Source organism: Protopterus annectens, chromosome 17.part0 (assembly GCF_019279795.1).
Source record: "Protopterus annectens isolate FY-2018-M chromosome 17.part0, PAN1.0, whole genome shotgun sequence".
Classification (NCBI taxonomy): domain Eukaryota; kingdom Metazoa; phylum Chordata; order Ceratodontiformes; family Protopteridae; genus Protopterus; species Protopterus annectens.
The window spans coordinates 828,812,723-828,835,870 of record NC_056751.1 but is presented as its reverse complement, the minus strand read 5'-3'; the positions used below and the strand labels follow the sequence as shown (position 1 = coordinate 828,835,870).

Here is a 23,148-nt window from a genome sequence, read left to right as displayed (position 1 = left end):
TAAATATAACAGTATGTGTATATAAATGTATAAATATTATGTAAAATACACTTTATTAATAACTGAGATGTGTTTAAAAATATTATATATTAATATCATTATAACAACATCATACTAAATTTAAAACCATCTAAAAGAGATAGTTACATAATCCCAAACCAAACAACCTTCATCCTTTTGGTTAATAAACCTATTGGTTAATAAACCTAATTTGTTTAAAACAAGGAACAAAACTTGTTGCCATGTTTTTATCTATGGGGATATATGCATCAATTTATACAAAAAGACAACATGCTGCACATTAAACTACTACCTTTTAGTGGATAATAATTTTAGAACACAGGCAATAGATACAAATTCATTTAAGCCTGGATGAGTATATGCACATGTACGTAGCTGCCAAACGAATTCATTTATTTCCAAGTGAATTTGCCAAGGGCCACCTTTGTTGTCCACCAGAATTCTACCTAAAACTGTGAACTTAAAGGAGAACAACAAAGGTGGCCTTAGCGGGAGAATTCGCGGAAAGCAGCTGGCCATCCGGCAGCCAGGCAAGCTATCTATTGTTCTAAGTGATGTCCACTGAAAGGTGATAAATGTGTGGCAACATGTCTTTGTTTGCGGTAATAATATATTTTTATGATTTTATATTTATTGTGTGTTGTGCATCAAATGATTCAAATAGATTAAAATAGATTAAAATAGATTTAAACAGTTTTTAAACATTTTAAAATAACATTAAAAACAGGCTCATAGGTTTGTTATGTTTTAATCTGCTATCTTTTTAAAAACTGTTGCATTCAGAATTAGATGTATTTAATTAGATAAGGAGTACTAATTTAATTTAAATTGATTGATTACTGATGATATAAAGTGCTAGCTAGTTGGCTTGTAATTTTGTCTGAAGAAGGTGAGACACTGAGCGTGTTTTGTGCTTACAACATTTTTCTTATTAAATCTGTGTTCCTGGGTCGTGCTCTGCTGCTTTTTTTCATATTTCCTAAATTTGTTACATTACCAGAATCACTGCAGGTTTCTAAGACAGAAACATTAGAGGAGCAAATGGCTGCGACTAAGGAAATTATTCTTTTGTGCTGGGATATCACAGCTCATTTTTTGTTAAAGTACCATTGTGGATTCTGGAGTAAAACTCACTTAATAGTGTTACCCACCTGTATATGTATCTGTAGGCCAGATACATACAAACAGGATATAACAGGTATACAGCCACATGCTTTATTATTACATCAGCAATCGAACAGCATCAAGTGATATTGGACATGCACGTCTACTTTGTGGAATTCTTAAACACAAACTGCACTATACATTGCACTACACTGCCTTGTATAACAGCTGTCACACCATTTAATCTCCTTCATGACCATCTATACTGAGAGTGGTACTCAAAAACAATGCAACTCCATCATTAAATCCCTGGGTGTAATTCTGGACAATTCTCTAACCACACAACTTATTTTCAATACTGGGAGTTTGCAAATGATTATAGCCTACTTTCTCTTCATTATCCACTATAATCTAATATTAAGATATTTGTAGAATGTTCTAAAATGTTTGATGGCAGCAGCATCCCATACACTGCTCTGTCCACAGAGATAAGTATGGTGAGTAAGGTCTTCACGTCATAGACACATGGTACAGGATTTGATTCTGACCTCTGGTTATTGGCTAGGCTTAAAATGGCCCTTCAGGGCAGTTAGCCTAATATTTACCTATGAACCTATGAAAAAAAGTGCTAAATGTATTAATTGTAGGTCCCATCAATGTGACTTACTAATGAATCTCACCTGACCGCCATTCAAGTATAAACTGTATTTCCTGCTTCTTATTTGGACTTTTTAGACTGCAGTGGTGGTGCTGCGGTAGCGTTGTCGCCTTACAGTTAGACGTTGCCTGTTCGATTCTCAGTTGGAGCGTCTTCTGTGTGGCGACATGCGTGAACGGGAGTTCCTTCGTTGAAGGTTGTGCGTTAGGCCTGGCAAGCCAGCACGTAAAACTCTACTGCCAATCATTAGCGGACCGGAGTTCCGCTGTGGCGACCCCTAACCGGGAAAAGCCGAAAGACACAAACAAGCTGTTGCATCAAATCTGTCCTTCACTACTACACAAATTTCTGGACTGGTATCAGCTTCTCATAAATGCTGGATTCATTGGCAGAAAACTTGCTAAACAACCTAGAAGTCACACTGTGTTTGGTGGTATTCTAGTATGTAGTCATGTTGCCAATGTTTGGAACATGTATGAAAGAGAGAGGCAAGTGGGAGCATATTTTTAGGAATGTAATGATTTGGCAGATTTTAAAAATCCCCAATAGAAAACCCTGTCAGAAATGTTGGGAGAGCAAATGGCTACAACTAAGGAAATTATTTTTTTGAGCAAGGATATGGGATCTGAATTGGCCAGATATAATAAGGCCTTACTAAGTTTAATGCTATTGACTGCCAAAAACAATACTAGAAATTGGAAATCAGAATCTATACCAACTGTAACTTAAATCATTAATGCCATAAAGGAGATAAAGGAACCAGAAGTGGGATCTTTAGAAATTCCAGAGGATTATGATTATGTCCTGTGGAGTATTTACCACTAAATAATCAGCACCAGAGACTGAAGAAATAGTACAAACTAGCTACTAGTCTGTCACAGATGAAGTGTGAGCTAGTGGAGGTCCACATCACTCACATAAATGGGTGATGGTCACAAATTGCACACATTGCACACCACTCTCCAAGTGCTATACTGGATGCAGAGGGGATATCAGAGCATAAACAGAAAACTCAGAATGGGTGCCTACATGAAGATTACCCTGTAATAACCTCTCATCTAGTATGGAACAAATGGGCAGAGTCAAGCATTCAGACAGTTGGTAGGTGTTCAGGTCCTCCAAAAATATTCACTATCCTAACAGCCATTTGTTTTGGGGGGGATTCCTGTAGTAGCATGAAAGTGTATAAAATGGGAACAAAAAAAGATGGACCACCCTGGTTCCAAATTTTGGTGGTACTACTCCATGCTTATCATGTAAGGAAAATTACAATCCAAGGGAAGCATGATACTTTCCCCAGGAATGCTGGAGTGTGGATTGAGCTCCTGTATTGGTTACGTCCATGGTGCAGAGGAATAATGTCTATGACTCAGATGACCAAGATCATTTAATTGGCTGAGACCTGAAGGAGCTTACATGGGGAAGGTGCACACACTAATGTTTAGCAGGCTAATCTCTTGTGTAGTTGCTTCTCCTCATCTAAATTCCACTCCATATTATATTTTCAAATCCTTTTGCTTCAAGAAAGCAGCCAAATAAACAAACAAACAAACAAAAACTAAATAGATTTTTAGATCCCCACCATCTTTTAACTTACACAGCTATGCACAGTTTCAAAAATCAAAGCTTATATTTCTAGATGTCAGCAGTTGGCCCAAACTGACAGCTGTACCCACAGAAATTACCTATATTAAAATTAAGGTTACCCATGCTAAAATGCTTGTTAGAGCTTGTGATTCCACTTACACCAATTGCTATCTGTTCATTTCTTATCGCTATTCCCATGCAAGATGTGAAAAAAATCTTGCATGCTTTCAGTAAACAATAACTTTTAGCTCAAGAAAAAACTGCACATGCATTAAAGGACTAAGGCTGCTAGGGATGCAATTGCTTCTATAACATTCAGTTCTGACATTTTCAAATATAATTTATTTTTCACTAGTATGGGTTCAAAAGAATGTTGTTATGGAAGCTAAGGATATTTGGGAAGAGACTAAACAAAAGATAATACAAAAACTGAGAAACTGGAAGCTCTTGCCTTTGGGTATGGATACCAAGATGCAAGCAGTAAAAATGTTTTTAGTCCCTTTAGTTTTATACATAGGACAATTATATTATTATCAACCAGAGGAGAAGTCATGGATAGTGATTAATAAAGGGTTAAAGGGTTTTATCTGGAAGGGGAGGAGGGCAAGAGTCAAATGGGATAAGTTGATCCTTCTAACAGAACAAGGACATTAAGGATTACCTGAATTGAAGGGATGTTTAAAGCTACACAGTTAAGACTCTTATGCATAACACAAGCAGAAAGCTACAATTCAAAGTGGAAAAGCATGCTGTTGTAGTGGAGGAAATTCAGGAAATAAGGAAAGAGTGGGGTCTTTGATGTAGATCCTTAAGGAGAGTAACAACACTCATGCAGAATATTATATTCATACAGTAGCAATGGAGAAAGAAGATTTTGCCAATAGGGATGACTGCAATTAGCGGTACAGAGAATACGTGAGAGGGGGGCTGGAATTTACTGGAGGAAGCTGGCAAAGGAACAAAGGCATTGAGAACAAAAAATTAGAGAGAGAAAAGTAAAAGAAAATGAGGAGACCTAGGTTATCCCACTCCACAAAGGGGGAGCCATGACGGACCCCGGGAACTACCGCCCCATTAGCCTGACGAGTCTGGTCTGCAAGGCCATGGAACATATCATTGTGGAACTCATAAACAAAGACATTGGTAATCTCCAAACTCTGAACACTACCCAGTTTGGATTTGTAAAAGGCAGATCATGTCTCCTAAACCCGATAGACTTCTTTGAAGCAGTCACCAAAGCCATAGATGAGGGTAAAATGGTTCACACAGCTTATCTAGATCTCGCCAAGGCTTTTGACACCATCCCCCACTCTGGAATTATAGATAAGCTCACTAAACTAGGTATAAATCCCTATGTCACAAGATGGGTTGCCAACTGGCTCATGGACAGAACCCACACTGTGAAAGTAGCGGATTCCAAATCTTACATCAGACTGGTGACAAGTGGAGTACCACAGGGTTCAGTCCTGGGTCCTCTCCTGTTTGGTATCTACTTCTCTGAAGTGCAGGCCAACACAGAAGGTCTTTGGCTAACAAAGTTTGCAGATGACTGCAAACTAGGAGCCATAATCAAAACTCCTAACGATGTGGACAAACTACAAAAGGGCCTCACTGAGACAAATACCTGGTGTCAGAGCCATGGCCTGAAGCTCAATGCCAAAAAGTGTATTGTCATCCCCTTTGGTAAAAACTCTGTACCCATGAACTACCACATAGCTGGTAGTCTACTTAATGCCGAAAATGTGATAAGAGACCTTGGGACACAGGTGGACAGTAGTCTTTCCTTTGAAACTACCACATAGCTGGTAGTCTACTTAATGCCGAAAATGTGATAAGAGACCTTGGGACACAGGTGGACAGTAGTCTTTCCTTTGATAATCACATCGCCACAGTGGTCAGGAAATCCTTCTACATGGCTCATCTCATCACAAAAGGATTCTCATCCAGAAAAAAAGAGGTCATTGTTCCCCTCTACTCATCACTCATTAGACCCATTATAGAGTACAACGTCCCTTTTGGTATGTACCTCACAAGACATCTACAACAACTGGAAAGACCACAGAAATACCTCACAAGACATCTACAACAACTGGAAAGACCACAGAAATACCTCACAAAGAGGATTACTGGCCTCAAACAGATGCCCTATGCAGACCGTCTCAAAAAACTACAGCTCTACTCCATCATATATCGCCTACTCAGGGGCGATCTCTGCCTAACATACAAAGCTATGTCAAACCCAGAGCTGTTGGACATGCTCCACTTAAATAAATCCCAATCCCTCCGAGCTACACACTCTAGGGACCTAAACCTTGTCATCACAATAAACAGAACATGCTGAAGGGATAGATTCCCGTCCCAGAGACTTTCCATACTCTGGAACAGACTACCTATCTATGTCAAACAGAGCTCCTCATTAGCATTCTTCAAGAAAAATCTTGATGATTGGATGGAAAATGGGAAATTCACCCTAGGGATCACTTCTGTGGCTCTGCTCGACAGGGGCACAGGAAAATAATTTTCTTGGGTGGCGAAAGCCAGGGTACATATTTTGGCTAGGCTTGTATGGGAGCTAGGGCCAATAGCCTAGTACCTACCTATGAACCTATGAACCTATGAACGACATATGGACTTGCAAGCTAGATATTGTCTTCTCTATCAGGGATTGATATCAGAGTATAGACAAAGAGAAATGTTTAGGGGGAATCCTAAACGAAAGACCTGCACTGGCTGAGTTTTTATTTGAATCTAGACCTGAAGCTGGTGTTAAAAAAGGATAATTAGTAGGACATATAAATATTGCATGATAACGAAATCAGAGGAGGTCAGAAAAGATTGGGAACAGAGATTAGGTAAGCAATTCACAAAGAAACAATGGGAGAACATATGTATGGCTCTCAAATATGCAACAAAGTATAGAAGATTTAGAATTTATGATTTTTGTCTGGAAGTGTTTACATAGGTACTTTTACACCACAAGCAGACTCCAAGAATTTTCCCCAGGTAGACGTCAAATGCTGGAGGTGAAGTGAGAAAGAAAGTGGTACATGGGAGCGTGTGTTTTCGGAGTGTAATGAGTTATCAGACTTTAGAAATTCCATTCGGAGTACTATGTCATGAAGACTGGGTGAGCAAATGAGTGTAACAAAGGAAATTATTTTTGTGAGTCGGGAAACAGGATCTGAATTGCCTAGCTATAGAAAGGCTTTGCCAAAAAAGCAATTAGTAAAAAATGGAAATCAAAGACTAAACTACCCATACTTGAAGTACTGAATATTTTAACACAGATAAAACAACAGGAAGTGTGATCTTTATAAAAGGGTAGGAGTAAAGTACCTAGAAAAATGGAAATTGTGGGAATAATACTTGCAGACAATGTTTTGGAGAAGGAATGAGGTTTAAGAGAAGACAGGAATTGAATGTATGTAATGGATTGACTAGATTGCATAGAACAATATATGTGATGTGTAATGTTTGTAAATGTGAACTTGTTAATATGTTTTAATTACTTTTATATAAATGTAAATTTGAAAATGTTACAAGTGATAATTCAATAAAGATCTTTTTGAAAAAAAAAAGTTTTACTGAATCGTTTGTGAGTGTGACTTTAAATTTTAATTACACTCTAACACTCAGTGTTCAGAATCCTCATAATTAATTACTGTTCATCTCCAAATAAAATCAGTTGGTAATGAGAAAAATAAAAATTAAGTAATTTCACAACTGTATGAAAGAACCTTTGCAAGATTATTGATTGCAACTGTACCATTTCCATGTTTTTCATCATTTTGTCTAATTTTTCAAATCTATTTGCTTAAAAAAATGTCTATAGCTTAAGTCAGGGATATTAATCTAGACACCCACCTCTATAAAAACAGAAGAAATTATCTTTATTCTACATATATGATCAATACACTTTTACACTTCCCATCCCCTGCAGTGAAGTGTGTCTTAAGGGCATTAAAGGCACATTCTATGACATTACTTGCCTTACCATGTGCAATGTTGTCTGTCATTTCAGCCATGCCTTCAGGAAAATGAACAGGAGTCAGCCTGCATACCATGGAGTTATCCAGTATCACCTGCAACACATCAAAAATATTTGAGAGGATTGTTAGTGGTTACATACTCAATTTCTATTTTGCTAAACTTACACACACACACACACACACACACACACACACACACACACACACACACACACACACACACACACACACACACACACACACACACTTTTGAGGATTACCTCAACATCACAGACTAGCTAGCAGCTCAGAGAATGGCATCTCTTTCTTTTCAGGTGGGGCCTTTATTTGCTACTTGGGTGTAATCTTTGGCGCACCTCAGGGAGAAGTGTGATATTTTAAAAGACACTCATTAGTCATGGCTCTCTTCTGTGTTGTTCTGGAAAAACAAGCTATGGTTTTCCAAATTCAGAAGTACAATATTGAGAAACTTGATACATTTTTGAAAGGCTGAAGTTTGCAGTGTACCTATCAAGTCTCCGATTAATGACTGAAATGTCCCAGCAGCTAAGATGGTAAATGCTACATAAACCTTGGGCTCCACAGGGATGGGAACATTGCATATTACTCTTGATTCAGCATATGGTTAATGATACATATCTACCAGACAGACTACTTATCATGTCACAATCCACATGAAACTTGTCAGTTGCTTTTGGTCAGTCAGGTTATGGTGTTTAAGACAAGGTCTAAGGTGACACTGCAACCATGGTGCACCACAATTTATCATTGGGTTACTAACACCTATGGTCAGAGCAAAAAAGGTGGTGCTGAGCACAAATTGCCAGTACTAACATTTTTTTCTAACATACACCAGTTAAGTTTCTGGTGTACCGTTCATATTTATATAGGCATGCAGACAGGTCTACAAGGTGCTGCATATTTGTCTAAGACTTGCACCACCTTTTTTAGATCTCTTCATTTAAATTTCTTTAGTGACTCATTTAATTGCGCTTCTTCATTTACATCGCTTTATTAACTCATTTACATATGATGCATAAGGCATTATGCAGGCCATTGTACTGCAGCTGTACATCTTGAATTTATGACTTTACACCATGCACATGGAAACGACTCATGTAAAATGATGCTGCATATAATGCAAACTCATCACGAATTCCAGTCAAGAGTTCTACTTCCTGCTCGCTTTTCGGCTTTGTATTAGAACATTACCCCAACACGATTTTCGTGCAGGAATGGGTGTGGCCTACATGATTGACAGGACAAGCCCATGTGACGTTGCATGGAAAACACGGCTGAGTGACAAGCCATGTAGATTATCCACTGACATGGTGAATATTCATTGTTTCACCCAAGATGAACATGAAGTAATTTACAGTGGCACACTTTGCAAATAATTCCTAATCTACAGCTGGTATGAAACTGCAGAGGAAAATAATCTGTGGAGGATGAAAAACACTATTTTCAAGTAACTGTAACAGTGAATTATTTCAAGAAATGCCAAAACCCTAACCATAACCCCTGCACCCCCGTCTTTCTTTACTATAATTTTGCACAGTAATTTCTTTAGCCCCCCCTGCACCCCCCACCTTTCTGTAAACATATTTCTGGAGATAAAACAACAAGCAATAATCTGAGGCAGTGGGACAATAAATACATTAAATAAATGCAATAAGAAAGACCTCCCAGAAAGGTCACCACCCGCACCTTTACAGAACTGTAATTTTAAGTCTGTGTAATAGTTTGTATACTTGCAGCATATTATGTGTTTGCACCCCTCACCCTTTAAAGAATTGTAATTTTAAAGTGTAATAGTGTACTGCTGTTTATAAATGCAGCATTTTTCTGTGTTTGAATAGGTCATGGAATACATCAAAGCTTTTGATCACTGGAAATTTGACTGCTGTCATGTCACAATCCTGGTACCAGGAAATAAGAGTGAAAAGGGTTTTATTGAAATAAATGCAATGCTTGTATATTCATTTTGTCGTTTTTAATTTCTCCAACTCTTTTGGGTTTCTAATACCATGATGGGAATGGACCTCATTCCTAAGTCAAAATATGATTAAAGTTCATGAAACTAGTGTTGTTTCACTCTTTGATGTTAGCCAAAAGTGCTCTTCGCAGCACCCGCAATGTGCCCAGTAATGACTCCTTCTGCAATTCTTATGGTGTTACATGAATTGGTAACATATCTAAATTCGATTGTAAATTATTTTTTATAAGACCAGTTGCTCCTACCACTATTGGGACTGGCTGGGTATCTTTCTTCCACATGGCTCTCGTTTCTGCCTGCAGATTGAGGTATTTTATGACTTTGTGTCTCTCTGTACGCAAGACACTGTAGTCACTAGGTGTGGCAATTTCAGTGATCAATGCTACTTTTGTCTTCTTTTCTTGGACCACTATATTCGCTTTTCTAGCATCTATCTTTTGGACTGTTGGTACTGGATGATCCTAAGTGATGTAAACTTCATCATTTTCTATGATTCTCTGTGGCTGTTTCCAGTGTTTTTCAGCCACTTTGATACCATAATGTTTGCACAATCTCCAGTGTAACAATCTTGCCACATTATTATGCCTTTCAGTATACAGTCCCTCTGCCATTAGAGAGTCACAACAAGCAATAAGGTGTGTGACTGTTTCCAATTCGGTTCCACAAAACCTACATATGTCTGCTTCTCCCACATGTTCAATGGACTTAATAAACCAGCATGTACGTAGCCAACTATCTTGGGCTGCCAATATTAACCTTTCATTTCTTGATGTAAATTCACTTCTCCTTAACCATTCCTGCATTCGTTATTGATCAACATGAGGCTCTTCCAGAAGTTTTCTGTACTTGCAACTATATTTATGTTTTTTCCACATTTCTTGCCTTCTCATCTGGTCCTTCACTTTATATTCTTTCTTTTGTTTTTTACCACATTCAGTTGCTGCCTGGTTTTTATCCACTTCTGGTTTTATTTCCATTCCTGCTTGACGTTGATATGCTTCTGCTAAATTAAGCAGAGATGTCATCTTAAATTTATTCTCCTCATGTTTCAAAACTTTCACCACATTAGGATCTTGTGAGGTCAGTAGATATGTGTGGAGCCCCACTATTGTAGATCTATACATGTAATCAATTTCAAGGAGGCCCATCCCTCCTTCAGAACGGGGAATATATAATCTTGGTATACACTGATTTTTATAACTCATTTGGTGAGCATGAAGCATCCTTCTTGTTTTAATATCCAATCTATCCAACACTTTTTGGGGCCAGTCAATCACTCCAAAACTATACGTTAGGACAGGAAGAGTAAACTAATTTATAGCTTGGATCTTGTTCCTAGGTGTCAATGCTGTTTTCATGATTAATTTAAGTCTTCTAAAGTAATCGTTACTAAGCTTTATTTGCATTTGTTCATGTTTTATTGCTGATCCTTCATCAATTCCCAAGTATTTATATACCCTCGCTTGCTATTCTTGTCCCAAACTGATGTTTTCCTGGTGCTTGCAATTTTCCTTTTTTAAAGGTTGCTTTTGCACATTTATCAAGACCAAATGACATTCCACTATCATCTGAAAAAGTTTTGACAACCTGCAGCTGTGCTTTCAGTTCCTCATCTGATGAGCTACACAATTTTAAATCATCGACAAAGAGAAAATGAGAAGTCATTAGACTTTGTTGTTTTCTAGAAGCCAAATTATAGCCATGACCTAAGATGTTAAATAAATAGCTTAATGGATTAATGGCAAGGCAAAATAGCAACGGTGACAGGGAGTCGCCCTGGAATATTCCCCTTTGGATTTTTATCCCTGGGATAATAATCTGTCCTTTATCATAGCTTAATTGCAAAGTGGTCTGCCCCTGTTTCATGGTTACTGTAATATAATCAATCAGTGTAGAAGGTACCTTATACATTGTAAGCACTCTTTTATCCATGAATGTGAGATACTATCAAATGCTTTTTTTATAGTCAATCCATGACTTACGTAGGTTCTTCCGTTTCTTACAGTTCTCCACTATAACTTTATTTAACAACAAATGATCCTTTGTTCCATATGAGTTTCTTTTATGCCCTTTTGTTCTGCTGCCATAATTGAGTTTTCTTCTAAATGACTATAAACTCTGTCGGCGTCAATCCCTGTGTATAGTTTATACGTCGTTGGAAGACAAGTTATTGGTCTATAATTTTTAGGGTAGCTCGCAGGTTCACTCTTAAGTAAGAGCATTGTTTTTCCTGTTGTTAACCAGTATGGTGTCTGTCTGGGGTGTGCATATAAATAGTTCTTACTCATGGCTAGATCCTCGTGTAAAGAAGTTAATACTTTAAGCCAAAAGTTAGGTACTGCATCTGGGCCTGGGGTTTTCCAATTAGAGGCTTTTCTCAACTTTGTTTCAATCTCTCTGGCTGTTATTTCATATCCTGTACCTTTAAACTTCTTATTCTTTCTTTTACTTCTTCTATCCATTCAGCATCTTTGTTCTGTTCCACAGGATCTTCATACATACTTCTCCAAAATGTATCTACTTCCTCTTTTTTCGGCGGTCTATCAATTCCTTTTACCTTATTTCCCAGTTCTCTATAAAACTTTTTTGGGTCATGAGTAAATTGCTTATTTAGTGCTTTTCCCTTATATTTATCTTCGTATCTTCTGAGTCTTTCCGCCTATTTTGAAATTTTTAGTTTATCTCCAATAGTGCATAATAGATCCTGATCTGTTCTAATACTGCGCATTGCTTTTATCACATCTATCTTTCCTAATATTTTTGTTGATCTGTTCCCGCTTCTATAATCTTCTAACAATGATACTTCTTGTCTTAGCTTCTTTATAGTTTTCTCTGTTCGATATTTCCATGATGGTATTCGCTTTCACCTCCTCCCTTTCCCTCGCTACCCTATGTTCCTGTGGTAGAATTTTATCAGTTATTAATTTAGCAGCACAGTAATATATTCTGTTTACTTCTGTTATATCATATGGATCTCTATGGACAGTCCTAATTACTGTGTTCATTTGTTTTATCAAGCTTCTGACTTTTGGGGTTTTATTAACCTTCTGCAGTCTATTTCTCTCATTGATCTTAATATATCTGTCTTTGTCTATTAAATCAAGCAACTCTTCTCTTAACTCCTTTTCTTCCATACTGAGGGCACATCCCTTGTTTTCCATTTCCTGCCGGCATTCTATAGATGGTTCTATATCATCTTCTTGTGGCATATTCTCTTCAATTTCATCCTGTGTCATCTGTTGTTTTGTCATATGGAAACTCACTGGCCTATCACTCTTCAACACTGACTGCATCAGAGTTTCCACAGTTTCCTGTTCCTTTCCTTCCTGTCTAGCTTCAAGTGAACTTTTATACTGGTTTCCTGTGGAAGGCTCCAAAATATCTTGATATGGCACCTGACCTATTGCTTCCTGTTCCACTGGTTTCCCCTTAATTTGGATATCCATTGCTCTATCCTGTTGTGGTGCTTTCTGCATTTGATTTTCTACACTGAATCTTTCTCTTTGCAGCTGTTCCATTACCTCAATTTCTATTTCTTTGACTTCTCCATCACTAATCTCTTTTTCTACTTTTCCTCTTAGTCTTCTTATTTTTTGTATTGTAAAGTTTTCCATATCCGGATTCCTTTGCCTATATTTTTCTTCAAATATCTCTGGTGCTGCTCTTTTTGTATTAGTTTTGCTTTCTCCTTTGCATAAATATTACATCATATTAAATCTCTTTTCCTTTCCCCTGTCCATATTTCTTCTTCACATGTCTCCTGATCTTCTTGCTTTTCCTTATTCTGGGGACTCACTCCATCATGCTGTGATATAGTCTGTTCTAGACCATCTACATTAAATCCTGCACTTCGCAGGCACTCCATAACTTCATCTTCTATTTCTTTAACTTCTACTTTACTAATCATCTTTTCTACATTAAATCTTTGTGCTTTTAGTCGTTTTATTGTGAAATTTTCCATATTTGGATGCCTTTGCCTGTATTTTTCTTCAAAGATCTTTGAAACTGCCTTCTATATATTAGTTAACTTGGCTTTCTCCTTTGCATAAATATTGCACCATATCAGATCTCTCTTTCTTTCCCATGTCCATATTTCTTTTTTATATTTTTCAAATATCTCTAAGTTTTGTTGTTTATATTCTCACTTCCTCAGAGGGTTCTTTTTCCAAAGAGATCAAAGTTTCTTGATCTATATACTGTTTTTCAAAAATCTGTTGTATTAATGAAAGCAAATTTTTATTTGAAGCTTGTGACAGTTTTTCCTGCGGATGTATTTTTCTTTCCTGTAATTTCTTAATCGTTTTGTATACATTGTGTCTGGAAATTCTGAGCTTTTTACATAATAGTAACAATACATAATTTCTTTCTTGTCCTCAATACTCCACTCTGTCTTTATGGCTCTTCTTTGGCCAATCAATTTTTGTCGTTTTTGTGGACTACTACTTCCTTCTACAACAGGGGGGCCATCCTCCCCCTGAGCCTGGCCCCATTGTAGGATTGTTTCCGTGTTTGAGGAGTCTACACTGTCATTTTTTCCAGTCCTGGCACCAGTGCACCTACCAGGATTGGACACTTTTTTATCTTGGGTCTTGTCCACCCAGCTATCTTTTTTTTTATTTTTGATTTACTTCAGTTCATGATATATGCTATATTATACAACGACCCCCCATTAATATTCAAAAACGTGCACGCTGATTGGTCAGAATGCACGTTGTAAATCAGAGTTACAGTAATGGAAAAAGGTCCGGTCGCCCGGACTTTTTCCATTACTATAACTCTTTTTTTACAGCAACGGAGAACGCAAGATCTCCGTTGCTTTTTACAAACTGTCTCGCTATGTAAAACGAGTTTAACATAGCGAGACAGCTTTAAAAAAGCAACGTAGATTCTCTGCTGCTTTTTTTAAAGCTGTCTCGCTATGTTAAACTCCTTTAACAAAGCGAGACAGTTTGTAAAAAGCAACGAAGATCTTGCTTTCTCCATTGCTTTTTTCAAAACTGTCTCGCTATGTTAAATGGGTTTAACATAGCGAGACAGCTTTAAAAAAAGCAACGGAGATTCTCTGTTGCTTTTTTTAAAGCCGTCTCGCTATGTTAAACCCATTTAACATAGTGAAACAGTTTGTAAAAAGCAATGGAGATCTTGCTTTCTCCGTTGCTTTTGCCCACAGCTCTGATGTACTGTGTAAACATACGCATGCACAGTACATCAGAACTGCCGCAGAATACCAGACAGCTGCGGAAGGGCAGCAAGGAGGCATTATACAATGCCATTATTTAAGAAAAGTAATTATTATTTTTTAAATAATGTCATTGTATAATAGCAATAACCTACTTCTGGGTGTGGGTAATGCTGGATTTACCCACGGTTGGCTTTGTTTGGCCACTCGGGCTTCGACCTCGTGACCAAACCACACCAACCGTGGGTAAATCCAGCATTACCCACACCCAGGCGTGGGTTATTGCTATATAAATACAGTCTATATACCAGTGTCGCCTTAGTGAGATTTTGTGAAAAACAGGGTCCACCTCGCGAAGGTACTCACCAAGACTTGAAGATGAATTCAATTTCAGCTGTACTACGCTCCTTTGCATGCTGACCTTTCATCTCTCCATCAGGACCCTTTTTACAGATGATGGTCTTCCGATGTTTATTCAAAGCACTTTAAACGTTATGCTCAGAGTAGTGGGTGGGGTTTTGGGCGGTCCTTGCTACTGCACATCTGGTCGGGTAATGTTCTAATACAAAACCCGCTTTTCTTTTTGGAAACCATTCAGACGTTGCACTTTACTTTGAATTCAATCTTATGTTTAGTTGTAATTTCCCTTTTATTATTTATGTACTGATGTCTTTATGTTTTATTCAAATTTGAATTAAAACTAAGCAAACAATGCAAAAAAAATTGTTTCACTTTGCTCGTTTATCATTTTTTTCAAATACTTAAATTTGTGAGTGTTAACATAGACGTGAACATTAATTTCAAGCACCAGCTTATAGTAAACATCAGACAAAAAGTGGGGTATACACAAGATACCATATCAAAATAAATATGTAAAATAATGTATATATATTTTTAATTTGGACGTTCAATTTAGAAGCATCGAAGAGCATGTAACATGAAGAAAACTACAATTCCCATGATTTGTAGCAGCAGAATACGCGGCGTGACTCCAGCAGTTCCATCCGGGTGCTGACAAGCGATCTTCCTTTCGCGCCGGTTGCCGAGACCCTAGCATCCATGTGCGCACTGAGCGGGATTCCATAGTTTAGAAAAAGATTACCAACTGCACGAGACTTTGAACAGAAACATGGATCCGAACGTTCTGATTGAGGCCCTCCGGGGCACTATGGATCCCGCTTTGCGGGAGGCCGCTGAGAGGAAACTTACCGAGGTATGTTTGGGAACGGTGATAACGCCGCACGGGCCTGGGTGAAGGAGTTTATGGTGTTGAGCATTCCGTAAGAAGATGATCGGACTGGGTAACATAGTTCAGGTTGGGAAGGGCCTGACAGCTGGCCAGCATGGCAACCCTTCTTTGGGATGTTTGCCTCTGTTGACAGTTCAGGAAGTCTATGTGACATGCGTTCTTTGAAAAAAAATGGAGTACAAGTGTAGTGTTTTGAGTATTTGAGGAAATGTTATATGTGTTTAGAGTCTGTCCCTAACTGTGAATAAAATAACTGGTGGGTGTAATTTATCTTTAACAATAGTGCACCCTGACAAAAAGTAAGTTTTGGGGCCGTGATGTTAAGCGGGCTGTTTACCACGGAATGTAGGAGTAAGCTGGTTGGGCGGTGAATTAGTTGAACTAGTTTGTATTTCTGACTGTAAATGGCTGTCTTAATAAGCACATCGCGAAAACTTAAAGTACTTAAGGTAATGTTGTTTGCGTGTGGGTAGTGGTGAGATTTTTTTTGTAGTGCTTTTAAACCACGATTGCCATTTACCTAACAAGTGTGTTGGGTTGCTAAGCTCCAGTATTGCCCAAGGGTATTTGCTTTAAAGTTGTGCCGTTAACTGGCTGTAGATGTCAAGTGGTGGTGTATCTAGCTTCTGTACTATTGCTTATCGCCCAGTTTGGTCCTTTTTCGAGTGTTTGGGGGTGAAGATTACTTGCAAGTTGTTTTAGTTTTAAGAATTGTGAACTTGAGTTATAACACTAAAGTTGCCACCCTGGTACATTAGCTAGGAAGTATGACATGTTCTGGTTTATCACTCGAGATTTGGAGTTATTGCTTTGAAATGTTTAAACTTTTGTTTTCACTTGTGTGGCTAAATCTGTGGGTTTATTTACAGTGCATAAGTAATATGGGGCGTTGATTGGATAGATTCTCAGTTTCGGAAAGGTGTGTGTGTAAAATATGTAGCTAGCACCTAAATTTGAAATGTAGGGTACAGTTTTGGAATTTTGAGTATCGAGATGCTTTCCACTTATGCAGTTACACTATTGTGGTTGTTTAAATAACTTCTGGACGTAACGCTAACTAGAACTCAATTTTTTTTTTTTGCTGTAATACTGTAATGTATCACTTTAACTAGTGCAATTTTATGCTGTGATACTTAAGTTCAGCATTTAATAAGTTTTGGCTGATTTGTATGAGGCTTCCAAAGGTACAGTTTTTCTGGTTGGTTTATAGCGAAGTAAACCCTTTGGTAACTGGGATTGTCCTTTTACTTAGTCTTGTTGGTCATGTATACTGCATAACGGATTTTGGAAGTTTTGTCTGGTATATTTTGAAGTGTATGTAGATGTTTTTTGATGAAGGTGCTTGGAGTTCTATTTCAGCTTGGCTTAAGTGAATGGATTTTTTCACCAACGTTTCAGTTACAACGTTTGTGGTAAAAATGTCACTTTAACAGTTGGTCAACTTGCATTGGGAGAAAACCGGAATAATGCTAATACTTACAGAAATGTGTGCAGAAACTAGACACTCCGTCAGTTTTCTCAAATGATGACTTACTGTTTCCTGTTATGGCCACCCTTAAATTTTTTTTTTTTTTATGTTTATTTCGTCCAACAAGAGGGAGCATTTTGAAAAGTAGCTGTAACTGTTTTTGATACAATCTTCTAATCAGTGTCAAGAACTCCCAAGACTTGAGTATGGAGATTCGCATGTGTGTCTGCTCTCGGGGGAAGAGTAAGTGTACATAATAACTTTTGATGTGCAGAATAGCTTGTCTACAAAACTGAAGTACTGTTCTTAACAGTCAAAATTTAAATGTACATATTTTTACAAAATATGACTTGGTTGTCTTGTTTTAGTTTACATCCTCACCTTTACAAGCCCTCACCTTTACAAGCAAGTGTTGCATAACTATTAGTTTTGCACACCGAAAACACTGGAATGCTGATTTTATTTATTTTTTTAAATGAATTTTGTTAATAGCTGTTTGGCTTGGGTTTTAGCTAAATGGGTTGCTGGACAGAGTCCTGTTTGCACCACAACAGGAAAATCCAAAGATAATCCATCTCGAGCAAAGTTGGCAGTGCCATGATTGCTCCCCAGGCTAGTGAAAGCGGATAAGGTATACATACTAAACTTAGAGTACTTGATAATAGTTTTCAATCTTGCACTCAAAACACTGGCTAATCTACAATGTATGTACTGTACCGCTGTAATTGTTGATGTGCTGCATACCACTGTAAAAACATATTTTTTGTAATTTGTGTGTATACTGATCATGGCTAAATAACTAAATGTATCTAAATTTTTGATGTGGAGCTTTTCTCCCTGGGCCTCTGCCAAAAAAGGGCTTTTTTGGCTCGGACACCCCCGGTTAACAGAATGTAAAATAAAGGCCTGTAAAAGTTTATTATAAAACATAAAGCCATAACTCTAGCCCTTCGGCTCAAGCCTTCAAGGAGTAAAAACATCATAGTTGCATCTTAAATAATCCTAAAAACACCTAATTATATAGTCAGCTAATTAAACTAAACTTCCAATTACAAAGTCCAGCAGGGGTCAGGGTTCTGTAGTTAAGTACAGCTTTATATTATATACAATAGCTTCTTCTTAATGTTTAAACATTTATCATAAGCAGTTTACTCCAAAATGGTACCCTTGAGTCCCGCTGGTTCACTGTTTTATAATTTAAAATGCATAGGAAGAGAGGGGTTTCAAGTCTTAACGTTCTTAATGTCCATAACTTGTTTTAAGCTTGAAAGCCCTCTGACTTTCCCCTATATAAAACCATTTACAAGGGCACTTCAGTGCATAAACAATTCCTTTTGAATTACAACAGTATCTTCCATTGGCTCTAAAGAAAAATATTCTACTAATCTCATCAAATCTTTTAACAGATCTGCAACTAATGCCATCATTACAAGTAAGTTTCCATATGTCTAGGTTCTTTAAACAGTGGGTAATCGCATAGCTTTAATACTACATCCCCTTTTAAATGAAAAAGGAGCATCACTTAATATTTCTAAATTCCTTAAATTTTAATAAACCCAATGATTTTCACTTGCTTGCTCGTTATAGGTGGTCACTACACATGTGTTTTATTGATGCATTGCTCTCCCATCTTTTATAGGTACCTCTTCCCATTTTGACAGTCTCCTTGGGTTTCATTCTTCACTTGGTATAAAGACTTCTCAACAATTTCTTTATATTATCTCTGTAGAAACATAAGCGTTGTGTAACGCTTTCCAACTCATCACTATCACTACATGATCTAGAAATCTGCAGAATGTCACCATAGGTAAGTGGTATGGGTGGGTGGCTGCTCCCATCCAAAAAATGGCTGCTATTCTCAAACCTCTGAACTTTTGTTTTCACCTTCTAATAGATAAACCTTCAAGGTGAACATGCAGCAAAAATAATTTTTTCCTAAGTGTAAGCCATAAAACTTAAATCTATTGTGTAGCTGTTATGTAAATTTTCCAACCAATTCATACTCTCCTTTACAAGTCGTTTATATATCTAATGTTTGGGTGCAAATTTATGAAAATTCCTGTGTAAAGATGCCTAAAAAAAAACATAGGTTTGTATACATGTGGGCAAAAGGTGCCCCCATAGCAATACTTTGTAACTGATTATATAATTCCTTATTAAATTCAAAATTCTGTTGAACAAAAATAAACCAAATCTATTAAATAGACTGTTGGACTTTCTCCTACAATAAATTTTTTAAAGCCTCTTTCCCAGAATTGTTGAATACTCGTATGGAGGCTTTTAACATCAACTTTAATCCAATACATTTCACTATTCCTTTCTAAATCCGATTTTGTCAAAAAAATCAAATGCCTCTAATATAGGAGGGTGCATGCGCTTAAATTTTATGTAACTATTACCAATATTGTGTGGTAAAAAAAAAAAAAAAATTCCATATACTATTGGCTGTCCTGGAGGGTCATGCAGAATCTTTGGAGTACAGTGAAAAGATGGTCCAGTTTACCTGTTTAATACAAATGGGTGGCTGCCTTTGTGGCCTATTTTAAGCCTTGCCAATATCCCTGTTTTGTGCTGAAATTAACTTCCCATTTGGAGATTGGTCTTGCCCCATTCCATGGTCAATTGTATGCATTAGCCCTAATGAAAATAACTGAGATCATACCATCGGTAATTTTGAGTGGACCCATACATAGGATAAAGCATTTAGGAGCAGTTTCTGTCCATTGGTATTGGGAGGCAGTCCTGGGTAAACTTTCTCCTATCCATAGATCCAAGTTGCTTTAGAATGTGGACAGGGATGAACTTTGTTTTATGTGGATGGGGTCAATATGATTAGAGCAATGGTGTCTTCTGAAAGCTGTACCTGTCCCTTCATACTTTTTTGTTTGATGCAGAAGAGGTTTAGATCCCTAGACAGAGTATTATTAATGCCATTTGACTTTATGCACTTGAGCCTGGCAAATGCCTTTTGTGCCAGGGCTTAGAGCCTGCCGTGTCCTTTTAAGTTATCTCCAGGGGCATTCCAGTTACATGAGTCTGGATAGATGCATGCCAAAGTGAGTGGCCTAAATGGTTATAAATGATGTCCCTAGATCTAGACTAGACTAAATTTCTGTTTTTATATAGTGTAGATGTATCTTTGTGTTATTTTTAGTTTGTTGGAGTGGTGCACTGATGTCAATGCTTCATTTGTGGGCCTGGTGCAGATAAATCTCATAAGTGACCAAAACATCTTTACAGATACAAGAATATTTTAAAAGTACATATTTTACTGGAAATAAGTTTAAGAAGCAGTTTACAGTGCTAAACCTACGTGGAATTGTGCTTTGCAGAGGTTTTTGGATAAGATGTAGAAGAGGTCACCAGACTCTGGGTACTTAAAGATGGCAAGGAAGGACTTCATATGTGGCATTGACTTTTCTGTTTTGAGGTGGGCTTTTGGACTCCTCTTGCTTTTTTTGTTGAATATTTTACTCGGTGTTTGGGGAACCCTGTATAGCTGTGACCTTTGTAGGTCTTTCAAGGAGACTGATTAACTTTGAGATGTTTGTGGCTATTTCAGAGGGCAGCATTGTGAAAAGGGAAATGTTCAGTTGAATGTCTTTGCAAACAATTTATCATTGAGTATTTCCTGCTTCTCTCCACCTCCTCCCTGTCCCTTGCTGTGCATTAACCATACTCGTAGGGTGTCATTTTTTTACTTTTTTCTTGATTTTTAGTGATGGTATGAATTACTGCTGTCAGCTGATTTAGTGCTCATGCTCTTAATTAGTAAATGTCCTAGTGTAATATCAACCATGTTTGTCAAATCCTTTATGCATTGTGTTTCTGGTGCCCTTCTTCCTTAAAAGCATTTCATATTAGAAGTTTACTGTGACGTCTCGAATAACATGCCTGTAAATGAAATTCTTGGATATATGAACAATCTGTGTACTTCCTCCTGTTTATTTACATAAGTAAATCCTGAAACATGAGTAATGCATTAGATAGTAAATCACTTGACTCGTAAATTGAAAGAATGTGTTAAGCTTTTAGATGTTATGGTACTTGAGTTTAAATTGTACTGTTGCTGAGTTCTTTGGTAACTGGGCTGTCCATATGAACAAAACCCAGCTTCATTTGGGCCTGCTGAGAAAAGCTAGTGGTAAATTAACCTGCGGTGTTTGCATAAACACTTGTGTACATAAGATCAGCAAAGATTGTACGTGGTGCTTACTGTGGTAGTAAATACCACGTTGTGGCTTGCTGTACTCTGCAAAAAATGCACAAAATAGAATACTTAATACAGTGCATTATTGCAGCTGAAGATGCATTTGAGGTAAGTAAAGTTAAGATAGCAGTGCTTTTAATATGCTGAGCTTGCAGCTGTGTTTTTGAATGTTGTGGTATGTGTATTGGTACATGCTTTGTTTAGTTTATATTTGGTAAAGTTTTAGAATTTTCATTTTATTACTGTTTCCCTAGTACAGTGGGCAACCAAAGGGCCATGGTATTTTCATAAGAGTGTGGAGAAACTGTGAAATTACTCTTTTGAAATGGTTTTAGGAGGAGGAATCGGAACAGGCATTTTTCTTCATAAATGCTCTAATTCTGTTTGAGGAGGAGTTGAACGTGATTCTGTTTCCAGTAACTAGTACCAAACACTAGCTTTAGTTTCACCTGTCCGGTTTGAAATCTAGAAGTGATAAGTGAAGGTGTTGATCCATACAGCAAGTCATTCTGATGAAACAAAAAGTTGTAAATTCAAAAAAAAGAGGGATAAGCCCTAAATATGCAGACTACACTGCCTTGTTTTTTTTAGTTTGTTTGGGGTAAGTTTTGTATTAAAGGGAGACGTGCCATTAGTGATAAGTGGGCTGTCAAGCCTTCCGTAGCCAAAGACTTGTAGCAAAGTGGAGTAGTAAGTTGGGCAAATTTGGAGGAGACGGACCCTAGTTATCCAGAGGGCATTAATCTTATTAACAGTTATTTACATTGTTGCCAGATCTTTATTTCGAAACCAGCAAGATGTATAGAAAATTAACGCAGCCAGTTCTTGTGGACACGTGTTTCAGTATGTCAACTAACTGTATACTTCTCTCCTTTTTAGAAGTTTAAGCCCGTTTCCCTCCCAGCTAGAATGGGAAGCTTTTAGGCTTGCTTCAGTTGAATTTTTGAAGTTGTTCGTATACTGAAACTTTGTAATGCTGTTCATAGTAAAATACAGTAAAATTCTGTTCCACTTCTTGGAGCAGTTAAAATCTGACTTTCATAGTCATTTTGTGTGCTATAGAACATTACTGAATGAATTCACCTTCTTATTCAGAGATGTTGGGTTAACTGCCCATTGTGTTCTAAAGCGTTCTAGATTGACTTTTATTTAAGGAAATGTCAGCCATTAAAATTAACCATATTGTTGAAAATATTTAATGTATGATCTTTTGTTTAAATGTTTAGTTTGGCTTGTGGGTTACAACCGGTCTTTTCCTGCCAAAGCTGAGGATAAGTGAGACAAGCTTGTTAGTCGAAGAGGCTGTGTGGCAGCGACAACCATGGTGGATTGTGCAAAAGCTGTGGATGTAGGGTAGTTCCTTCATGAAGAAACTGGAAATGCGGCAGAGAAGTCAGAGTAGATAATGTCAGTATTAAGTATGAAATTGGACAGTTATTTGCTGTCTGTCAATTTCACATTAGAGGTTAAAATTGCTATGAATTTTTGACTATTTGGAATTCTGATCAAGAAAGTGTAGTTAAGAAGTTACTTTGGGATGAAGCAGTTTAAAACAAGTTGTGTAGAGATTCCAGAAGTAAATGTTAACTGGCATACTGGAGGAGGATTGTTTGGACTGTTATCTTATGCAGAAGGAATTTGGGTTAGTGAGTTTGGCTTTGAATGAACCATATTAAGGGATCTATTT

General features: G+C 37.4%; 2 protein-coding genes across 2 annotated transcripts in view; one reads left to right on the top strand and one right to left on the bottom strand.

The window, feature by feature from the left end:
* The window catches only part of TMEM41B (transmembrane protein 41B), a 415,812-nt gene extending 400,822 nt beyond the window's left edge, over positions 1 to 14,990 (bottom strand). Inside the window, exons 1-2 of the mRNA XM_044059302.1 lie at positions 14,901 to 14,990; positions 7,365 to 7,452 (exon numbers count right to left, since the gene is read on the bottom strand). Coding sequence (XP_043915237.1) covers positions 7,365 to 7,434 — 70 coding nt within the window. The 5' untranslated portion in view covers positions 7,435 to 7,452; positions 14,901 to 14,990. The remainder of the gene's footprint in view (positions 1 to 7,364; positions 7,453 to 14,900) is intronic.
* A 550-nt stretch (positions 14,991 to 15,540) lies between these two features.
* The window catches only part of IPO7 (importin 7), a 2,167,557-nt gene continuing 2,159,949 nt past the window's right edge, over positions 15,541 to 23,148 (top strand). The window contains exon 1 of the mRNA XM_044059282.1: positions 15,541 to 15,747. Within this exon, the coding sequence (XP_043915217.1) occupies positions 15,664 to 15,747 (84 nt within the window). The 5' untranslated portion in view covers positions 15,541 to 15,663. The remainder of the gene's footprint in view (positions 15,748 to 23,148) is intronic.